This window comes from Neodiprion virginianus, chromosome 2 (assembly GCF_021901495.1).
Source record: "Neodiprion virginianus isolate iyNeoVirg1 chromosome 2, iyNeoVirg1.1, whole genome shotgun sequence".
Taxonomy (NCBI): Eukaryota; Metazoa; Arthropoda; class Insecta; order Hymenoptera; family Diprionidae; genus Neodiprion; species Neodiprion virginianus.
Genome location: NC_060878.1, coordinates 24,257,947 through 24,280,500, shown reverse-complemented (window position 1 = coordinate 24,280,500; position 22,554 = coordinate 24,257,947). Strand labels below are relative to the sequence as shown.

At 40.3% G+C, this 22,554-nt stretch overlaps 1 protein-coding gene and 1 long non-coding RNA gene across 3 annotated transcripts in view; one reads left to right on the top strand and one right to left on the bottom strand.

Annotated features, from left to right (window-relative positions):
- The window catches only part of LOC124297689 (juvenile hormone esterase-like), a 30,925-nt gene that overhangs the window by 3,275 nt on the left and 5,096 nt on the right, over window positions 1–22,554 (bottom strand). The window contains exons 2-4 of one of the 2 annotated variants that reach the window (XM_046748967.1): window positions 20,101–20,239; window positions 14,863–15,208; window positions 2,230–2,580 (exon numbers count right to left, since the gene is read on the bottom strand). In XM_046748967.1, the coding sequence (XP_046604923.1) occupies window positions 2,230–2,580; window positions 14,863–15,208; window positions 20,101–20,239 (836 nt within the window). The remainder of the gene's footprint in view (window positions 1–2,229; window positions 2,581–14,862; window positions 15,209–20,100; window positions 20,240–22,554) is intronic. The other variant, XM_046748968.1, reaches the window with a different exon arrangement.
- LOC124297691 (uncharacterized) lies at window positions 658–21,826 on the top strand. Its single transcript, XR_006906656.1, has 4 exons — window positions 658–1,058; window positions 3,322–3,326; window positions 12,011–12,014; window positions 21,810–21,826. It is a non-coding gene; the product is annotated as an uncharacterized LOC124297691 (long non-coding RNA).

Sequence of the window (22,554 nt, the reverse complement as noted above, 5' to 3'; positions counted from 1 at the left end):
TTCACTAACAAACGATGAAACGAGTCGAAAACATAATTGAACTGAAACAACAAAAACACTCATTTTCCTATATTTAGTGTACAGAAGGTAGGCTAAAGAAATTCACAACACTGAAAATCGCGGTTTCTTCGGAATGTGAAATTTCTGTATCGATTCGACCCGGATTTAACCCTGGACCTCTCAGATTTGGTTTACACGTGGCGATCATTTATATGTCGTTATTATTATCTGAACTCTCGAAGACACTCAGTTTTTTTCGCGCTTTTCAAATCGAATGGAAGTATCCACAAATGTGTTTCAGAATGCACAAATTAATCGCCACAATTAAAAATCTGAAAATATAATTCTGCGAAATCTTATATCGGATATCAAAATTTTTAGGCTTTGAGCTGATGTGGGATGGCGTTTTCTTATTTTTTTAATTATTTTCAGAAAGATCACTCAACAAAATTAGAAACGCGAAGAGTCAATTCATTATGAGTGGTCATCTGAACATTTTTTATATGTATATTACGGGCAGGTATGTAATACCAGATTTTTAAGCATTTTCCAGATTATTTCCCAAGAGATTTTTTTTTTCAAGATAAAAAAATTGCCCCAAATGACATAGTTCTGAAAAATTTAACAAATTCTCCAAATCCGGTGTTACATATGTAAAGAAAATCACGACACGCGTGTACTTCTGCCGTGCTTCTCTCAAGTTTTGAATCTGCCGCGTTACCGACGAAGGCCACCGACCGATGGCGCGGTAGAGCACGGGCTTGGGGAGACGACCAGTAAATTTTGAGAGAAAAAAATTCAAAAAGAAAATATTCAACAAGGTTGAACGAAGGAGATAGCAGTTATCACGAGACCTTTATATAGAATTAAAATATAGGAATTAGAAGCTTTAAATGTTGTTTCTCTTACTTTTACAGGTAAGAACTAAGATTATTAGTGAGTTTTGTACATAGTGTAAATACATAGTGTAAATAAATCTCTTACTTTTACAGAAACGCAATTGAGTTTTTGATTCTAACGTAAACTGGACGCGGAAAGACTTATTACACATATAAAAAGTTTTGAGCAACCATCCATGTTGGACTGTTCCTTCCAATTTTTTTAGAATGTTTCTTCCTGAAAATAGTCGAAAAACTTTAGGGGTTGCCCCACTGCGGCGAGCGTTGAAACAGGCTGATTTACAGAAAGTAATTTGGGATGAACTAATTCAATATCAATAATTTTTTGATATCAATTCATGTACACGTTGAGGAGTGTATTTAAAAGAAATATAATGGAAAAAAATCTGATAACGTTAGGTCTCTTTGCGCCTTTCGATTGTTTTCGTGGCCGGTTGATTCGTGTGCATAACATTGCAAGAATCAGTGGTCTAGAACAAAAAAAAAAAAAAACACTCATCAACCACATGGTATGAATTTTCGGCAAATAGTGCTTTGTTCTCCTATTTGGTGACGAAAAAAAATTCTTGAATTTTCTCGGAATTTTTAGCTCAAACGACGTTTTATTTTTTTTAACAGTTAATGAATAAAAAAATCAAAACGAGATCGTCAGTCGGCCGAAAAGTACTCTTCCTTCAATCTCTTAACACCAATTCTGACATTGAACGAGATCTATAAGGACTGACGATTCAAACTTAAAGGGATTAACATTTATTTTTAACACATGATGCTTCAAACAAGATGAGAGTTACATTCAGTTATTGTTAATTCAACTTCCCGTCAATATTTCAAACAAAATTTAATCTGTACAACTATTCATAATATTTACACCATTATTACTCATTTTACAGAACCTGATCTAATTATATAACGTTCATTGCAATTTTATTACCATCATATTCCTGGCAAACAACTGCTTTAGAAATAAATTGACCGTTCCCCTAACAGTATGGCGTCATGTAGCTGAGATGTTGGGTGTACCCTCTCGTCGAAAACTTGGATGTCTGATACAGTATTTTTCAGAATTACTGCAGATTGTTAAACTGTGTCGACCAATATGTTGATTTTGGAAAATTGTTCAGAATTCAAATAGAACCAAAACAATCCGAAAAAACTGAATGCCTTCAAGAGTCAAGACAATCATACAAAAATCGCGAGCCCAATCCAAGAGGTCAAGGATTAGTCCCAGCTCAAATTGGTATAGAATACCTCATATATATAAGCTTTGTTCATTACATTGTAGTTTCAAAATACCGGCAGCCTTTTTACGATTATTTGTTTCTATACTTACTTGCGCTTTGAACGAGTCCTTCGTCCCGGCAAACGCTGACCAAATAGGGAAGATCGCGAATTTTCCCTGCGGCAACGAGATTCGTCGCAGTGTCGGTGAACATTGCGCCTGGGAGATCTGGTTCAGCGATTGGGATCCAAGTGTATCCACCTCTGAAGGAAACTGAGTCTGCGACAGTGAGATACGTTGCCTCAAATTTTCTAAGACAGTCGACAATGGCTGTTGACGTCTTTGTCGGGCAACCAAGAATTTCGCCAAGATGAATGGCTCTTTCAGCGGTTAATGAACGGTCCTGGAGGACGATAGGCTGGAGTACTGACCCACTCTGAGTTATGTATCTGTGAAATAGTCCTGAAATAAGATTGTTCTACACAGGATCTCGATTCAACGGTCAGTGAGGGGGGGTCTACGTGGTATTTTATTAAATGCAGGTTGCGTATGTGCCGCTGATCTTATTTCTGCGCGCCGGCTAACATTTGCTTATACATATGTATATGTATAAGTATTCCATGCTACGAGCCTGAAAAGAGACTTGAATTTATGTCACGTCATGGGTTAGGTCACTCAGAGATCATCCATTAATTCGGTCACACGCAAAGGGGAAGGGAGGGAGTCCATAAAGTTGGACAAGACACGAGAGGGGGAAGGGGGGGGGGAGCTCATAAGCTTCTTGACGTCACATATAATCTAAAATATTAATACGACTGTAGAATATGGCCAGGAGCGAAATGATCGTGATATAAGTATGGCATTTTTGAAGATTGAAACTATTTATATCAAGTATTGTTTGGCGCGCGTGGCTTTATTCAAAACATTCGCGCACTGACTCGTCGATCGCCTTTAAGGTGACGTAGTGCTCCTATCCTTACTGAGCGAGCAAACTCACCTTTTTTCTTCTTTTATTAAATAAACAAAATAACACAAGGTCGGCAAACGATGATTGAAATTAGAACCCTTTCCGTACGTTTCTTTATTTAATATGGAAAGAAACAGAGTGAGTCTGCTCTGTCAGTGAAGGTAGGGGAAAATATGACCTTGAGAGGGTGCCCTAGTCGATTTCGACGTTGTCGTATATATCTCCAAGTATCGAAGTTCACGTATCTCAAATACAAAAAGGGCCTCACAGCCCCATTCTATACACAATTCTAAATAAAATTACCACAATACATTTTTATTTCTGCGTCAAATGAAAATTACATATCCAAGGCCTGGAAGGCAAACTCGTCCCACGCTCGCCTACGAGCCATAATTTATGGGAAGCAGCCTGACTTGGGACCTTTCCTGGAAAGCCTACGTTACCTTCTTGCATGCACTTTATTTTCTAAATTCATGAAATATTTTTGAAGTGAAACTTCTCACGGCAGACTATACAAAAACAATAACACTGACAGCGAAACAGCAGGTGTAACGTCATCACATTCCAATCTACTAACACAAATGTGAAACCCTTAGCTGTTTTTCTCTTTCATACGCCTTTTCTTGTGTCGCGCGATTCTCGTGCTATCTGTATTGTTCGCGCCACTTTATTATTATTATATTAGTTTTGTAAATTTATCATAGCAATACTTTAGTTTCGTTATATTTGTATGTTGCACCTATTTACCACGTATAAGGTGACTAAAGAGTCGCATACAGTAGATTTACTTTCTTATTCACATGACGAGTAGTTCAACGTTATAGTAATTCAAATTACGTACTTATTGCCCACGTCAGAAATTCGTGAGCCGATACTCGAATCGGCAGTTACGTACGTTCGCTTGGTCGGTGAGGGCGCAGCGCAAGTTAGTTAGTCTCGAGCGCTCGAATAGGTAGGACGCGTTAGGTTCTCCTTAGACACGCGCGTCGATTACTTTGTCTCGCGTAGTTTTAAGATTTATCCGTTTAACACGGTCGGAGGAGACGCGGCACACCCTCTAGTAGGGCCGGAGGTGCCCGTCTCCCGGATGAGGGGGAGACGCGGCACACCCTCTAGTAGGGCCGGAGGTGCCCGTCTCCCGGGCGAGCGTCATTGCTTCAGCGTTGGTTCCCGAGACGTCGGGACCGCTGTTCGCACGGCATTGGGCCACCTTGACGCTCCCCACTCCCGGCTTCCACGAGTGCGTGGAAGTTGCGGAGCACGGTTTCTCATGGAGACTTAGATAAGTTGGCTTAAGATCATTGAATGATCATTCAATCTGGTTGACAAGGAACGCACCAGCGGCTGTATTATCCTGTTTTATGATGATCTGATTGGCAGTTAATAAACACTGGTCTTGCTTCGGCTTTTCCCTCTGCACCGTGAGGGTTTTTATGCCGAAGCAAGCGTCTTGTCTTTCCCGCGAAATTGTGTTATTTATTTATTTACCCTCTCACTCACTCATCCCATTCCGATTGAAGTTAGAGAAGAACTCTGATCAAACGACCAAAACATGGTGCCCCGGGTGAGGAGTGAGTGATTGGGTTTTTCTTGTTAGTCAAGTTCGTGTTAACTTGTCACCTGGTACTGGCTGGTGCGTCTTGTGTATGTCCTGTACGTGTGTAAGCCGAGACGAGGCTTAGGGATTAGGATTAGCGTGGCACTAGGCCTTCGCGCGACACTAACTAACAGGCGAGGTATTGTAATACGTGGTCGTATTGTCATCGTGTATGCCTATTACCTTTGCCTTCCTCGCTCAGTTGCGTTTGGTTCTTCGACTGTGATACACGTTCGTTTGGACCCCTCGAGTTATAACAGTTTTCAATCAAACTTCATCGCGACATGGCTCCAGTAGCCTTACAGAAGCTTACTGCATTGCAGCGGGCTCGTGAAGGCGAAATAGAAGGCTTGCGGCAGAGGTTAACAAGCAAACCGCGAGATACGCTTACGAAACGAGTCGTTAAATCGCGACTTGACGCTCTAAATGAAATTTGGACAGAGGTTCGTAAGGCTCACGCTGAGATCATCGTTCGAGAAAACGCGGATGCCGACCCGTACGTCACCGATGATTGGTTCGGGCGAATTCAGGGTGTATTCAGGGTTCAGGGCGAATTCAGGAGTCGCGAAGGTTGTGGGAAGCGGAGCTGAGCCAGGGTGACCTCTCGGAGGGTACCAGCTCTCTTCGTTCACTCCCGAAATTCACGGACTTGATAAAGTTTTTGGAACGGAGAACTCAGGCCTTGACTATGATCGCGCTCGAGTGTCGAACGGAGAAGAGGTCGGCTTCAACACCTTCTGCGGGACCCCAACCCCGTAAGGTTTTCCACCACACTTGTGCTGCGGTCCTGCGGCAATCCTAAATTCGAATTCGAAACAGACGCGCTCGTCCTCCCAAAACTCACCTCGCGTCTCCCATCGGATAGATTTGGCGATCTAGATTTGGGACAATTTGAGGTCTTGCGCTGGTGGATCCGGACTTTTCGGTTTCCCAAGATGTAGACGTGATTTTGGGCGCTGATGTTTATGGCCAGTTGCTCCGTCCCGGCTTGAAACGGTTCCCTACCTCACAACTTGTCGCTCAAAGTATGGCTTTTGGTTGGGTGATTTCCGGTACGGTGCGGTCCGACAAACGGCGGGCGGACAGGGCTCACTCTTCCTTGCCAACACGGGCACTTCATTGCTTGGGTGAGCCGGATTTGGAGCGGGCCCTGCGGCGCCTTTGGTCTCTCGAGGAGATTGCTCCGAATTCGGGTGGATTGACGCCCGAGGACGAGATGGCTGAGCATTTGTTCGGGGAGGCTCACAGTCGCGACTCGCGAGGTCGGTGCGGGGTCCGGCTTCCTGTGGGACCGGAGCATCCTAGGGTGGCTAACGAGACTGGATCAATGGCGCTTAAATCTCTCTCTGGTATGCAACGTCGACTGTCGCGAGACGCTAGATTGGCTGAGGCATACGGTAGCTTCATGAGGGACTACGAACGCCTGGGACATATGACTCGAGTCCCGGCCTTAGAAATACGGTGCGAGGACGCGTGGTACCTTCCACATCACGCAGTGATTCAGGCTTCAGGTGACAAATGGAAACTTCGCGTTGTGTTTGATGCCTCTCGGACAACTCGCGAAGGGCACTGCCTGAATAACTTTTGTGGTCAGGACCCCCCCTCCAGAGCGATCTGTCATTGATCCTCTCAAATTGGCGAAAATACCGTTTTGCGTTTATCGTGGACATGGTGAGGGTGTTCCGGCGGGCTCTGGTCGTGCGCGAGGACCGGGATCTGCAGAGGGGTGTGTGGGCGACGATCGCTGACGCCGGTCCTGTTGATTACCGTTTGAATGCTGTCGCGTGCGGGACGACTTGTGCCCCATATCTGGCCATCCGCACGCTTTCGCAGTTGGTTATTGATGAGGGGGTTGACTTTCCTCTCGGAGCGATGGCGTAAATATTGGCTTCTGGGCAGTTACGGCGTAAGGGGGGAAATCCGTCGATTTGGAGTTGGACGCGAGTGGTCCTGGGTGCACATGGGGCGGCGTCTGGTTCCCTTCGGCGTGGACACTGGGTGTCCGTGAGTCCGAGCCGGGATTCCGGCGTCTGATTTGATTGGATTACATGGATCGGATTGATTATCACTTCGGGTTATCGGAATCTCAGAAAGAAATAACAGACAGTTTCAGTGGCTTGGAATCGAGTATTTTGAGGCATTGCGATCTAGTAGAACGACTGAATTCGACACGTGTGTTTTGTGAATTTTATTTTGCAGCACGTTGCTTACACGTCATCCGGAAGTACTCGACTAAACTCGGCTCCCGCCGCGGTGACTCTCACGCCCTCTCAGTCTCCACACAATCTGTCAAACATGGCGTACACTCCCAGAGACCTGCGCACGCAGGCGCGGGCGATTCGAGTACGAGAATACTCACTCAACAGTGTGTGCGCCAGATTGTAAAGCGTCATGAATCAGAGAATAAATAAAAGTGTATTTGAACGAGACAAGAAGTAGCCTCTAGGAAGAATAATCAAACTCCACCCGGGTACGGATGGCCTTGTAAAGGTGGTCACGATTGAAACCGCAACTACCACTCTACGGCGGCCCATCTTTCGTCTATGCCGGCTGCACCTCGAAGATGGCGGCAAAGGGCGTAGGGCAATGTCGGAGGCCTGAGGATTCGTCTGTTGGACGAAGGCGGGCGGGATGTTCGCGCCACTTTATTATTATTATATTAGTTTTGTAAATTTATCATAGCAATACTTTAGTTTCGTTATATTTGTATGTTGCACCTATTTACCACGTATAAGGTGACTAAAGAGTCGCATACAGTAGATTTACTTTCTTATTCACATGACGAGTAGTTCAACGTTATAGTAATTCAAATTACGTACTTATTGCCCACGTCAGAAATTCGTGAGCCGATACTCGAATCGGCAGTTACGTACGTTCGCTTGGTCGGTGAGGGCGCAGCGCAAGTTAGTTAGTCTCGAGCGCTCGAATAGGTAGGACGCGTTAGGTTCTCCTTAGACACGCGCGTCGATTACTTTGTCTCGCGTAGTTTTAAGATTTATCCGTTTAACACGGTCGGAGGAGACGCGGCACACCCTCTAGTAGGGCCGGAGGTGCCCGTCTCCCGGATGAGGGGGAGACGCGGCACACCCTCTAGTAGGGCCGGAGGTGCCCGTCTCCCGGGCGAGCGTCATTGCTTCAGCGTTGGTTCCCGAGACGTCGGGACCGCTGTTTGCACGGCATTGGGCCACCTTGACGCTCCCCACTCCCGGCTTCCACGAGTGCGTGGAAGTTGCGGAGCACGGTTTCTCATGGAGACTTAGATAAGTTGGCTTAAGATCATTGAATGATCATTCAATCTGGTTGACAAGGAACGCACCAGCGGCTGTATTATCCTGTTTTATGATGATCTGATTGGCAGTTAATAAACACTGGTCTTGCTTCGGCTTTTCCCTCTGCACCGTGAGGGTTTTTATGCCGAAGCAAGCGTCTTGTCTTTCCCGCGAAATTGTGTTATTTATTTATTTACCCTCTCACTCACTCATCCCATTCCGATTGAAGTTAGAGAAGAACTCTGATCAAACGACCAAAACATGTATAGAGGACTGCTGAAACTCTGTCGAACCGTCCCCTCGCCGCTCACCGTTGTATCAGCCGACAAACTGTCAGATCTGACTTTTTACGTGTGAAAAATAGTATCGTACATACATATGTGCCCTGCACCATAAAGTCTACGCTGTGTGAAAGGACTAATAGGTGAAATAATATGAACATTGCCGTCTTATTATATCTCGAATAAATTTATTCTACTTCCTCGTGCATATTTTCTGACATCGGATGTATTAATCAAACAGAATAACAAAATGACAAATTAAATTTCAAACGTCCGAACTTCCACGCAACTTTTTTATTTTCATTAAACAATCACTTTCTGTTTAAAATTTTCTGTAATAGTAAAAGAGCATAAAAAATTTATTGGAGAGAGTGTTTCAGCAAATCGACCAGCCTTCATCATTCAAACGTATTTAATTTGTATCGAGTAGCGCAATTGCTACGCCAAGGCGTTACACGAAAATATTTCCCTCTCTATTGCCAGTGTTTCATCAACCGTTGTGCTGATCGGTTTTCGAGTATCGGGGTCTTCGGACTTATCCAAAATAATAATTCTACCAAGCAAAATCGCTTAAATCAAATCAAAGCACTATTATTGACAAAATTAACTATTGTGACCGAGTTTTAAAGTTTATTTTCCAACCACCTTCCGGATTCTCTTATCACCGGGGATCTTGGAGCATATCTAGGGTTTCTATCGAACAGAGAGACAGAGAAATTGTTTATTATAAGTGATTTAAAATTGTACAGTTTTAACGAATTTATTTTCGGGAAAAAAATTAAGTTTCACTTTTGTCCTGTATCCCTCGACAGAGTAATTTTTTTTTTTTTTTTAATTACCTGAAATTTTTTAAATTTCCAGCCTCATATAATTGAACTAGTGGCAAAAAATTGACAATGTGTAAGAATAGTTTAGTGAATAAATAAAACTCATGGAAGGTTTTTAAGTACACGTTACTAAGGTTTATTCCATTAAAATACCGACATCGTACAACTGCGTTTTCACCCTGGCGCGAACCAGCGAGTACTGAGCGGCACTAAGCCCCCTCCCCTTGGGCCTCTGACTTAGGTGCGTAGATGACGTCACTGTCATACTTGCTGGTGACGCTGCTTCAACGAAATATCGCGAAAACAATCAAGCACCTGATTAACTGTTTTTTCAACCGTTTCCCTAAATCTCTGAGTCAGTATTTGTGACATATTTTGTTTTCACTAATCTCCATTTCCAATATAAAACAATCTAATTTTGCGTTTAAAATCCAAATTTCCATATCGAATTACATTCGAAGAAAAAGCGTAAGGAACTTCGTTCCTGACGGGGGTCCTCGGACCGTACACGTTTTTTTCTAATAAATGGTCAAATTCTGTAATACTCTGACCTCACCCTTCATTGCATATACATTCTCTGTTGCCCACTTATTGAATGCATTTACAATTTCGTAGTTAATTGATATTTTCATATGATCAGACGAGCTAGTTGTTACAAAGCATACAAAGAAAACAGACTTACAATTTTATGTAAATCTATACCGAAACACGGCAATGACCCTACAAAGGCCTAGCGGATTTCAACAAAGAAAAATTAAGAAAGCAAAACACCTTGAGACCAAAGCAATATCTGGATCCATCTTTAAATACATGACATCTTCAACATTGAGTTCTACAGACGAAAATGCTGAACAAATCTTGCTTGCCAAATCAGAAGATTTTGATAAAAACAAGGAAGGAACGGTAGACAAAACTCAGATAGGAGATATTGACGAAGAAGAATAAAAAAGGCGAATTGAAGAAATACAGTTTGTTGAAAAAGAGGAAAGAAAGACTGATAAGGTCGAGGGAGGGCGAGGTAGAGATCAACAGGAAGAAGAGCTTGACGACGATCAGACGAATATTTTTGCGATTTATTCTGATATTGCCTCCTGGTCAATCCCAGTGCCTGCTGATTTGCGAGTTGTTCTTATGAAGAAGGGCAGTGAATAGTTTCAAAATGAAAATGGTGTCGTAATAATGAGTTTAAGCACCACTTGGGTAATTTATTTAAGAGATATTTATCAATATCAGATTTATGCCGTACAGTAACAGTGCTTGTTTACAAAGGTTGCCGGAAGTGGTGAGCGAGAAAAATCGTTTAGTGGTTACAAAGGGTGCCAGCAGAGGCGCAAACCTTCTTATGTCAGTTTCTTTTAAACATGATTTTATTGAATATCTTCAACAGATGGCCCTTTCAATGTGGCTGTAGTTAAAAGGCCAGGGGATAAAACAAAAGGAAAGACACAAAATCTGACCACATCATGGTTCTGTAAAGCACTGCCAAATGGTCAAAAAGTTTTGAGAAAGTGGATGGTTTATTCTCAGTCAAAAAGTAGTTTGTTTTGTTTTTGTTGCTAACTTTTTGCCGATGCCAAAATAGAAATTCAATCTTTTGTCACGGGATTCAATGCATGGTGGAAGCTGAACCCAAAAGTATTTGAACATTAGGCTTCTGAGCACCACCTGTCATGATTAGAAAAAGGAAAACCTCGGGAGTGCGATTGAAACTACAAAAAACGTTTGATTGTAGCCACCAAGTAGCAATCGACAAAGAGAAACAGAAATGGAGAGATATTTTACATCGTCTCTTGGATATGACTCTGTTTTTAGCTCACCAAAATCTTCCTTTTCGAGGTCACAGAGAGAACTTTTCGTCCGAGAATAGAAGTAACTTTCTCGAATTGGTGAAACTGCTGTCAAAATATGATGCCGTTTTAAAAGAACATGTGCTAAGGTAGAGCATGCTGTCGGCAATACCCAGAGAGTAGGATCTTATTTGTCTAAGGGCATTCAGAATGAGTTCATCAGCATTGTGGGCAATCAAATAAAGCAGCAAATTTTGGATGCTTTAGCAAAAGCAAAGTACTTTGGAATCATTTTTGGTAGTACTTCAGATGAGGCTCACATTGATCAGATGAGTGAAGTGATCAGATACGTTTGCATTAACGGTGACAAAATTGAAATAAAGGAATCATTCTTTGGGTTCTTTCCACTATCCGGAAAGACCACCACTGAACTCACGAAAGATATATTGAAGCAACTGGAGGAAGGTAAACTCAACATCAACTTGTGTCAGGCTCAAGGATATGATGATGCAGCAACCATGGCTGGAGTTCATGATGGAGTTCAGAAAAAAATCGAAGAAATGAATTTCAAAGCTTTGTTTATGCCTTGTACAAATCATTAGTTAAATCTTTGTGTGGTCCTCTCTTTCGGAATAATACCTTCAAGTGTAACTTTTTTTGGAACCTTGGAGAGGGTCTATATATTCTTCACAGCATCAACACATCGATGGGAAATACTGATCAAGAATGTAGGTGTATCTGTCAAAAGACTTGCAGAGACGAGATGGAGTGCTCATTACGATGCTGTGCCACCGATGAAACAAAATTCTGAATAACTGGTTTCCGCGCTTGAGCTCTTGCGTGATCCCAGTAAAGAAAATGTAGATACGAGGGGAACAGCGTCTACACTCATACCTGCGCTATGTGACTTTACATGTTTGTGCTATCTCGTATTGTCGTGTGACGTCTTAGAAGAAGTGAATCTTACTCAGAAGCATTTGCAGACTTTGCGATTGACGCTGGATAATAGTTTGGCCAAATGCAACGCACTGTAAATATTTCTTCTGAATGAACGGAATCAAATAGTAGAGAGAGTTATTCGTTTTGCAACCGAAAAGTGTGAATTCAGGGAAATTTCGATTAAAAAAAGGGGTAGAAGAAGAATGCGAAAAATGATGCCAGGAGAACAGTGTACAAATGCTGGTCTAACATTGCCAGAAGAAATGCAGAGGGCTATGTTGGAATATATCGACCGATTCTATGAGGAGCTCGAGCATCGATCCAAGACAATGCGTGCAATTGTTTCGATATTTGCAGTTGTTCTACCGAAACTCTTTTGTACGCAGCAGAAGAAGAACTTCTTGCGCTTGCTCTAAATTTGACCAAAACTTACGATGAATTTTCAGATGAAAATATCGTTCTAGAAATTCTAGGATCAAGAGGTCACTTGGAGGCTGCGAGCATCACTTTCGCAGAGGCTGCGAATTGGACAACAGTAGAATTGCTGAGGTTCATTGTATAGTGAGATTACTCTGAGTCATTGCCAAACTTGTTTTTGTTCACGAGATTTTACTTAAAACTGTGTATGTAACAGTCGCAGCTTGCGAAAGAAGTTTCTCAAAGCTCAAGTTAATAAAGAACTATTTAAAGTCAACGATGAGCCAAAGTAGACTGCCCAATCTCGCCATCCTTTCAATAGAAAGCCAACACACGAAGAATATAGATTTCAATGGCATGATTGAAAATTTTAGTGCAATAAAAGCATGCAAGTACGTGTAACTGAAATACGCCAGACTTTGATTTTCCTTTTTCCTACAATTGTCCTAAAATAAAAATTGGGGGCGGGGGGGGGGGGGGGGGGGGGGTTTACATCGTTTGACCCGAGTGCCAATCCTTCTTAGTTCGCCACTGCTACGGGGCAAGGGCTGTCCCCGTTGTGGCGAAGTAGAAGTCCTGTAACGAGCTGGGCTTTTGCCATCAGGAAATTCTTCTTTGTCTGACGACCTGACTCAGCAGAGAGGGCGATCCCGGCATGACAGAACACATCGTTCATTGTGACAATATTGCGCAGGTTGTACCCCGCAATAGCTAAGAGAGCTCCCTTATTTGATTTAGTCAAGCGCATGATCATAAACAGTGTTGGGTTTTTTTAATTAATTATATTCTAATTACAAATTACAAATGCAAATGTAATTTGTAATCGAAAGAATGAAGCTACTAATTACAATTTCAATTTTTTTCACGAGAAAAAAACACTAATTACAACTATGATTCGTAATTGGAAACGTTTTAATCACAAGTTAAGAATATAATGAGTATCGATTTTTCGTCTCATTACAAATGGCGAATGTAAATAGTATCTCTTATTTTTCTACACTGAAACTTCTCTTAACGGTCACCTCCCAACAACGGATTCCTCTGTACAACGAGCAGTCTAAAAATTTCCAGAAGCACAATTTACACGTTAATATAATTCTGCATAGCGAATACTTCTCAATAACGGACAATATTTGTAATCCCGAAGATGTCGCCTATCGGCAAGTTTCACTGTAATTACAAATTTTCTAATGTAATTCGGATCGACTTTTCTTCTGATTACTAATTACGAATGCAATTAATATTGATTTGTTTTCTTGTAACAAATTGCAAATATAATTAGTATCGATCTTTCTGCTAATTACAAATCTCAATTGTAATTAAAATAGTCTTGGTTCCTAATTACAAATGACAAATGTTATTAGTATCGGTTTTTCTCTTAATTACAAATTTTATTTGAATAATTTTTTTTCTATTTATGAACTACAAATTCAATTGGAATCGGTTCATTTAACCTGCTGGCGGCCGGGATTTTTTTCGTTGATACATGCCTACTTTGGTGGGATACTTCCATAAAATCATCCCCCAATGTTCCCCGGATATGTTCGAATCATGGCAACACCACTATAGTGGTGTTGCCGGCCGTCTAGAGGTTAATATTATTTTTCGAGCTGATTAAAATCATACCTCAGGCATTTATGGGTCATTCCAAGGATATTCGAGCACCCTACAGGATGTACGGGCCATTCCTTGAAAATATCAATGATTTAAAGTACGTATGGGTCATTCCACGGAAATATGACTGACTTGGAGTATAAGTGGATTCCATGGAAAGAGATTCATGGAAAGGAAATTCACAGAATTTTGAGCTTTTCAAAAAATCTGTGTTGCGTAATTCAAGATGTCAGTCTTCAATTTTCTGCGCATTACAACAAGGGATGATTGGCATTGTGAAATTTTGTGAGAAATAACAAAGAGTTCACGTGGAAATAAGTGCAAGCCTAAGACAAACTGCAGGTTGAAACTTTCAAATTAAAAAAAAAAAAAGTTAATTCTAAAAGCATTGGCTTCTATATGGACATCGGCTAAATGACCAAGGAAGAAAGTTGCCAATAACAACACGCAACTTCATAGTATTTAGCACAAAATATTCGATTGTTTTTCCTCTAGCATAGAACTAGCTATACGACAAAGCAAAAATCGAAATTTCAGAAAATGCACTAGAAATCAATAGTAGAGTAGGTATGGGATTTCTGGACCACCTAGCGATAGTGCGTGTACGTGTGAGCTATGCAAGTATTGGTGAACCCGAAAAAGTGGTGGGTGTAAATTTTTTTGGCAGGGCTGTATATCTAGCGTCGACTATAGATGGTGTAACCTTTCTCAAACTCAACCACTATGAAATTGGTGTGACGAAATTTAAAGATGACCCCTCAGAGTTTAATTAAACTGCAGTGGTTTCAATTCATGAATTTGTTTTAATTTTTGAATTTCTGAAATAACCTCGATCCAAAAAAGCCGACTTCAATGAATGAACATCATACGTCTAATTGACATCGAAAAACATAAAATAGCATATAGCGCAACATCCATACAAAAAATAATCTGTTCAAAAACTCTACATTTGCAGTTGCTGATGCTAAAAGATGGAACTTCACAAATGATTACATACTATATTATTCTAGAATGATTCCTTCACAAAATCGTTAATCAGATCTCACCTTGCGTCAAGGGCGATAACGTCAAATAATGGATGGTGACAGCGCCTGAACTTCCCCCAAATATAGTGACTTGCTTAGGATCACCACCGAAGTATTGAATATTCTTTTGGATCCATTGCAAGGCCAGGACTATGTCCTTTAGGCAATAGTTTCCGGGTGAAGCTTCATCCGTGGTGCTAAAGAATCCCAGTACTCCAAGACGGTAACTAGGAACTAGCAACACCACATCTTTGTCAAGAAGAAACTGTGGACCCCATCGCTCAGGGTGATTAATTCCTACTTTGTATCGTCCACCAAAGATGTACACCATTACTGGCAGTAACGTAGCGTTTTCGTATTTCGGAAGCTGTGAAAAAATGCAGGTCAAGTAATTTATTTAACACAATTGAACATGTGATATTTCAGATACAAAACATCTTATTCATAATGTGAAATTAACCTTAAACAGACACACTAAGAGCAATAGTAATACAAGGGAGGTTTTGGAGACTACTACTAGCGACACTTACCGATATCTTACCCAGACTCGAACCCTTCTATGCGATGACGTCGTAACGTTCTACCCAAAAATCAAAATCGTACTACGTTACCACAATTTCATCAACCGATCAACAAAATCACGGTACTTCACCAACAATGCGCTTACTTTTTATCGCTCAAAGGTCAAAATGACGCTGCATTACCAAAAATCTCACTGTCACTCCCCTACAGATGGTCGAGGTTTAGTGGAGACGCAAACCCTCCTCTCTAGAATGTTTCCCGTGCGATCAACCTCCTGATCTCTGGTCACTGCTGGGTAAAATGATTCAATAGATCCATTTAAAATAAAAAATGGAAAATGCTTTCGAATAAATAATTTAAATGGGTAAATGTAAATGGTTACTTTGGGAATATTCAAAATATTGAATGCAAAATGCCTCTTGCATTTTGCATGCTTATTTTAAATAAAATCATTTCAAATATTACCTAGCACTGGTACTGGTTAACATTAGGCGGCTTCTCGTGTGATATCAACCACCTTACATTTTTTTTTCACCAAGTTACGAGAATTGTTCTTAACCTGCATGTCGGCGTGATATCAACTACTGTACATTCTTTTCCCACCATTATGATATCAACCATGTGACATTCAACAGATTAACTGCAGTCACAGCAGTTTCTTTGAAACATTCTGACAGTACCCCTTAGGTTTCTTAAAATCAAGCAATTGCTTCAAAATTTGTCTTCTCTTAACAGTGAAGGTGAAGACGTGAAATCAATTTGTGAATATTCCTGAAAAAAGCCTGTTTAAAAAAAAATATTACGTCATAGGTGAAATGTAAATACTTTATAACGTTCAGGAATACGGGATTGTTCTTTAAGATGCTTCTACACAATAACATAAATCACTTGCGTCGCCATCCGTACAGCATTATGTTTCAATAACCAATTTCGAAGTTACATGACGTTTCGAGCTGCACAGTTTGCGTTGGGTATTGTATGCTCATCATGTCGTAAACTAACTCAATGATCGTATTTCATGATGTAGCATGCGAGAAGTAGGGCAATATTAGAGCCTACTTCTGCATTAGCAGGCATCACACCGTGATTGTGTCCATCTCTGTCAGACGTACGTACGTATTCCCAAACACCTCATACATGACAACGTAAACTTACTCGACTTATTCTAACAAGACGACATGAACATTTATGTCTATTTAGGTTTAAAAATGTGTGCTCTGCATATTGAAATGGCTATAAGTATGGGTTTCTTGTGATCGACAAAGTCAACAAGCTCAACCAAGGACGATACAGGAAAGGATTCGATTCTTTCTTCAGCCTGGAAAAGTAATAACATCTTGCGTTTCCAAGAGAGAAACGCAGTAGGGTCGCAAACTCAATTGCGTCAGCATACAGAGCTCCAAAATTCCTAAGCCAAAAGAAATCCTACATCAGATCACGCAAGCAAGTGCCACGCTCCACCGAAAGCACAGATTGTTCAAGTCAAGTAAGGAAACTATGGCTCAGAAATTTCAAACCAGTGGTCACTCCGTTGCAAGAACTTGTACTTAGGCAGGTCAAAATTTTGGCGAGAATAAGAGTGAGACAAAGACGGAGTCTCCATGCGTTCAGCTGAAGTGACGTCAGCACGTCGGTGATCAGTATAACACAACTCTTCGTCGCTGCTTCCTTCTAGCATGGAATACAACTGTCTTTGATAAAGGATGGAATAGAACTCTATTCATTGAACATTGGAGTAGAAGTTGCTGATGGATGGAATAGAAATTGATTAGACGAATGTTGGAATACTAATGGGCCTGAGGCTAAGAGTAGGAGTGGACAAAAGATGTTGGAATCCAGAATAGCGGGGAATAGAATTAGCGGAGTAAGGGCGATAGCGAGTGGCGTGAGGCTGGATGGAAATAGGAGGCTAGAATGAAGACTACGGTTTTAGCATGAGGAATGTGGGAGACTTAGCGAAAAGATAGGTAATCATGTGGCGGTACGCGGGAAGTACCATACCGCTGACCAAATTTTGAAAATTTCTTCAATGTTCTTTTTCGAAAAGCTGAGAAACTTTTACTTAATACACGTAAATTTCAAGATGAGAATCTCGATAAACACACGATAAGTGAATTGATGGAAAAAATTGAAGAAAATTTTCTAAAGCATTATGTGGTGCCACCTCGTCATAACGCGGTCTTCGGGGCTGTAGAAGAGATGTACCGTAATATGAATATGTTAAGAATATGGTACAAAGTTGTAGCGTGTACACACTATAACTGCCGAATTCTGGTATACTCAGTTTTGATGTAGTCCGAGCACTGCGTGCTCACTGGCGAGTCACTCTGGTCAGTTCTTACCTATAAGCCGGCGAATATAGACGTGCTTGAATCGTTTCACTTTGTATAACACACTTGATATAATATACTTGAATATACGTTAACTAATTCTGATCCCTAAATTCTTCAAAATAGTTCCCTCACTTTGCGCTGCAATGACGCTATAAGCCTGCCCACTACTCACTCACGCATAGTCGCGCAGTGTGTGTGGGGCCATACAGTAGTTAAAAGTGAATGGGATAGCTGAAGGGGGCCGTCGAGTTTTGTTATTTGAAAAAATTGATTTTCGTTTTACTTTTCGTAATGTTATAGCTACATTTTTGAGAATGTTGGCCCAGAGCTGATGCGAAATTTCCAAAAATTGGTGAAGCTTTAAGCACTTGAGAAGAACAATGCACAATGTGCACCTCAATCGAGCCGAGTTCAATGCTAGAAAGATCAGCCTATGAGGAAGCTGCAAATGTGGCAGTAAGCCTCATGTATGCCCCAAGAATCGCCGATTAAGGGTAAGAAAAATTCCCATGTCATTTGATACAAAAATTAACGTCAAAACCGAAGTCAAAATTTCAAACATGCTAACTTTGAAATGCGTTTTTCTCGAAACAGCATTTTTCAAAGTATTGGCACGATATCTCAAAAAGCACTAGAACGATCCTACTGAATTTTTCATATGATCTTTATTATCCTGATACCTATCGCGTGAACTGGGATAATCATGATTGCTTTGGTAGTTTTTGTTTTTCGAGCTAAACAAATGAAAAAAACGCAAATTTCAATACATTTTTTTTAAACTATGTAAAAGATTTAAACTAAAAGGTTTTGCGTTTATTTTGATTCATGCCATATCCACAAGCCTAAAGATAAAATGCCGATTGTATTTTTGATTTCTGATGAAAACAGCTGGACTCACGCTCAAGCACATTTTTTTTACATACGTTCCTATCGGGCAGTATACATCAGGTTATATTCTACACTTTGTTTCCAAAAAATGTGTGAAGTTTTTTTAAATGTCAATAAATCTAGTGTGAAACTTATGAGAATTATTATTTCAATGATTTATCGTTAAAAAAAACAACCGAAACAACTTTAAAAATAGTCTCTATACTAGACAACCCCCTTAATGCTCATGAGTGGCTGGTGGGAATGAGAATTCCGAGGAGAAATTTAAAAACCGCGATATACCAAGGCACAATATAACGAAGTGGCATTGTATTCTATACAAGTCGATACAAGTGTATTTCACTACTATAGTGAATTCGTTACGTGTGTCTGGACAACTAGCGTTCGTGTAACCAAAATGATTTGAACAGTTTGATCGTTGTGATAATTCTTGTTTTTTCTCCAACCGTTGACGCCTTTCGAAAAATTTTGTTCGGCAGCTGAGTGTTTTGAGTTCCACATTTAATCTATTTTTGAGTTACTTCTTACATTCGCTTGTGTGTGTGTGTGTGTTTCGACCTTGCATCATGACCTTGATCAAGCTATACTCCAACATAATTAAATCATGTTTTGCATTCCAGAACGATAGTAACCCAACTCTTCAAGTCCGAGGCTTTGACTGTACAGTACCGCAGCTGTCAGTCAACCTTGCACTCTGTACTCGACTTATGAGTCCGCTCTAGCCTCATTGAATAGTTTACATTACAGTTATAAGTTTCAAACGGAGCTCACCAACCTTCATATTTTCTACTTGGTATTCAGAATAGCATTCTTATCAATATTTTCTTAGATTTAAAAATCAATTTAGAGTTGAATAGATGTTTCATTGACAAAATAGCTCTCGGAACTATAAATCATGGGACAAATGATGTCACGTGGTTGATATAGCGATCATGGGATAAGAATGTGGGGTGGTTGATATAACATCAGTAGCCGCGTAAAGTTAACGAGAACATTTCTGAGGTTGACAGGTTGATCACACGGGGAACGCTCTAGAGAGAAGGGTTTACGTCTTCGCTATACTTCTACCATCGGTAGAGCAGTGAGATTCATGGTAAAGCAGCGTAATTTTGGGCTTTGATCAATAAAAAATTTCAGTAAATTGTTGGTAAATCAGCGTGATTTTGACTTTCGAAAGATAAATTTGTTGGTGATGCAGCGCAATTGTGACTTCCGGGTCGGTACAGAAGGGGTCGATAACGGTGACGTCATCGTCTGGGTTAGATGTCCGTAGTAGGAATCCGAAGCCAGAACCGGCCTTGTTTTACTACTAAGACCATTTTCATCGAAGGGTATTTTTCGTTTACTGTGATGTATACACGTTGACTGTGAATAAATTTTAAATCGTAAATTGAAATCTCAATTATATAAGTGTAGAATCAGATTTTCGTTTTGACCTTGCAACGAGGAAAATAAACTGCCTAAAACGAAATCACCCCATTGTGTCTGTAAAGGATAACCCTGATTTGGATACAACCTGTGGCGTATAAATGTTGAGATACAGACAGTCTTCTCCTCCAACTATCCTTCCGTTGACCAGCTGTGTACATGGAGTAGGATTACTGCCAGCGTCCAAAGTCCCATTCCAAGATCTTGCTGGTAAAGGTGATCTGAACCTGATTGGTGGAAAGTATTCATTCGTTTAATGGTTCTAATTATTGTCCGTCGTTCAAAGTTAAGCTAGAAACTGTACTTATAACATTAATGTCAGAAAGACGTAAGTAGTACTTTAAATACATCACGCGGTAAATTCAGAAATTTCGGCGACTGAAAAATTAACAGCGGTACCGGGAATTAACCCCAGCATCTATACTAGAAATGCTTACAGCCGAAGACTTGAACCATTAGACCACCTAGCTACCCTATGCATCATGCCATTGAATTTCTCTAATCACGTCAACTTTTGAACTTGATTGGCATGCTGCGTATCGGCTATTTATTTAGTTATTTATTCACCACTGTTACAAGTGCAGGACTATACATAATCTGTCTTCGACAATTTTTGTTCATGAACATTGAAAAATATAATTTTCCAGCTGTTTTTAAGGCCTTAAAATTGTTAACATGAACGATAAGTTCACCTGAATGGGCTTGAGACTTGATCATACAGACTGCGTGATCACGTATCCTACGATTTTCGCCGACAGAATGCGCATCGCATCTCTTCTTATTCCAATAGCTGCCTGTGCTCTAGTAAAAATAAAATTACGTATAACCAAATATTAATAATCTGATTACAATTTATAAAATGCCATATTTGCATGTACTTCGTTATTTTTTTTTTTTTTTTCTTTTTCCTCATCCGCTATTTTATTTTTTAGACTACAGCTTTGTTCTTGTAGTCAAGTTGTTTTAGTACCGTAGGTAGCTCATTGAATAGTGTTATTGATTTCCATGGCTACTTTTATTATGATATACATTTTTGTTATTTTTAGGAAGAGCGATTCACTTATTTCTCGTTTGATTGCTATTACATCTTCGTGCCATTAGAATAGTCCAGGAGAATAAAATTAAGTTCTATTGTGGAATAACGTAGGTTAGCCGATTGTTTTTTAGGTTCATTAGAGACGGACAAACATATTTTCACTCACCCCCCAAAAAGTTAGGTCCGGGTTTGTCCGTAACGATTGTTTAATCTTTTGAGACCCCACATTTTGTTAGATAACGTCTTTGTTATGGGTCATACACGAAAACTGTTCAAACAAAAGTTGTTCGTCTCATCATTCTCGATAAGACAAGCTATCGTGAGATCAATTTCCTCTATTTGTTTAGTTGCAAAATGCAAAATGCCATTGAAAAAAAAAATTTACATTTCTTGTTATAAATTGATGAATAAACAACGTGTGGTTTTGAAATTCATGGCACAGGTAATATGAAGTGTCTTCAAAATTATCGTACAAGGCTTTTTTGGCTGTGTTATACAGTTGACAACAATCCGCGACAAGCTAAAATCCGTATATCGTCTGCCCTTTCTTATGTGATTGGCCCACGGGTTGCCGAAAAATCGTGGAGTCAGTTCGTCACTAGTACTTTCCATAAATGAAATAAAAAAAATTTTTATACTCGAAAATCACAATTTTTGGGCGACTTGAAATTTTTTGCTTTTAAACAAATAGAGATGTCTCCGAGAATATTCATATTATCGTAAATATTATGATGGATTGCACTTGCCCTTCGTTTTACGAGTAATTTAAAAAAAAAACATGAATATCTTGATTAGAACCGGAGATAATGGTGTTTAAGTGTTATTTTATTTATTGTTGTTGTAATTAATATTGAGGGAGAAAAAAAAATATCAGCTATCTCTCAACACCCCAAGGCAACACCGTGATTTTTTTCAGATCTCTAGGTGCGTTGTATCTAGTGAAAAAAAAATTGCTCAACGTTCGTCGAGCGGCGTTAGTCGGAGGAATAAAGCCGGGCGACGTGGTGGGGAGCTCGAGGCATCGCGCGCCCGGCTAATTGTATCTTTTCTAGCTTATTTATACTTTCTTTACGGAGGCGGGAGTAAACAAAATTACCATATTCAACTATATGTAGAGCGACGTAGCTTTTGTACACAATGTTGTGAGTGTTTGAGGATCAGATCCCCACCACGTTCCTCGTCGAAATTTTATGATGTTCAGAGCCAAATTACATTTTGTTATTACTTTGTTGATGTGGTGATTAAAGGTTAGTTTGTAGTGAATTGGAGAGTAAGATTAGATACATTTACAAATATCGTTCTTATTTTTTTCGCAACGTCCCAAACAATTCAAATATAACCTCTTGCTCAACATAATATGTAATTAGGTCTTCAATATTTCTTGAATACTCCCGCTTTTTAAAAGCTGCACGCTTAAGTCTTCTAATTTTATTGCATTCTTGATCCCACGTGGGGACAGGATTCGGATTTGTATATGATGATTGACAGTTTATTGTGGAGTAGCAT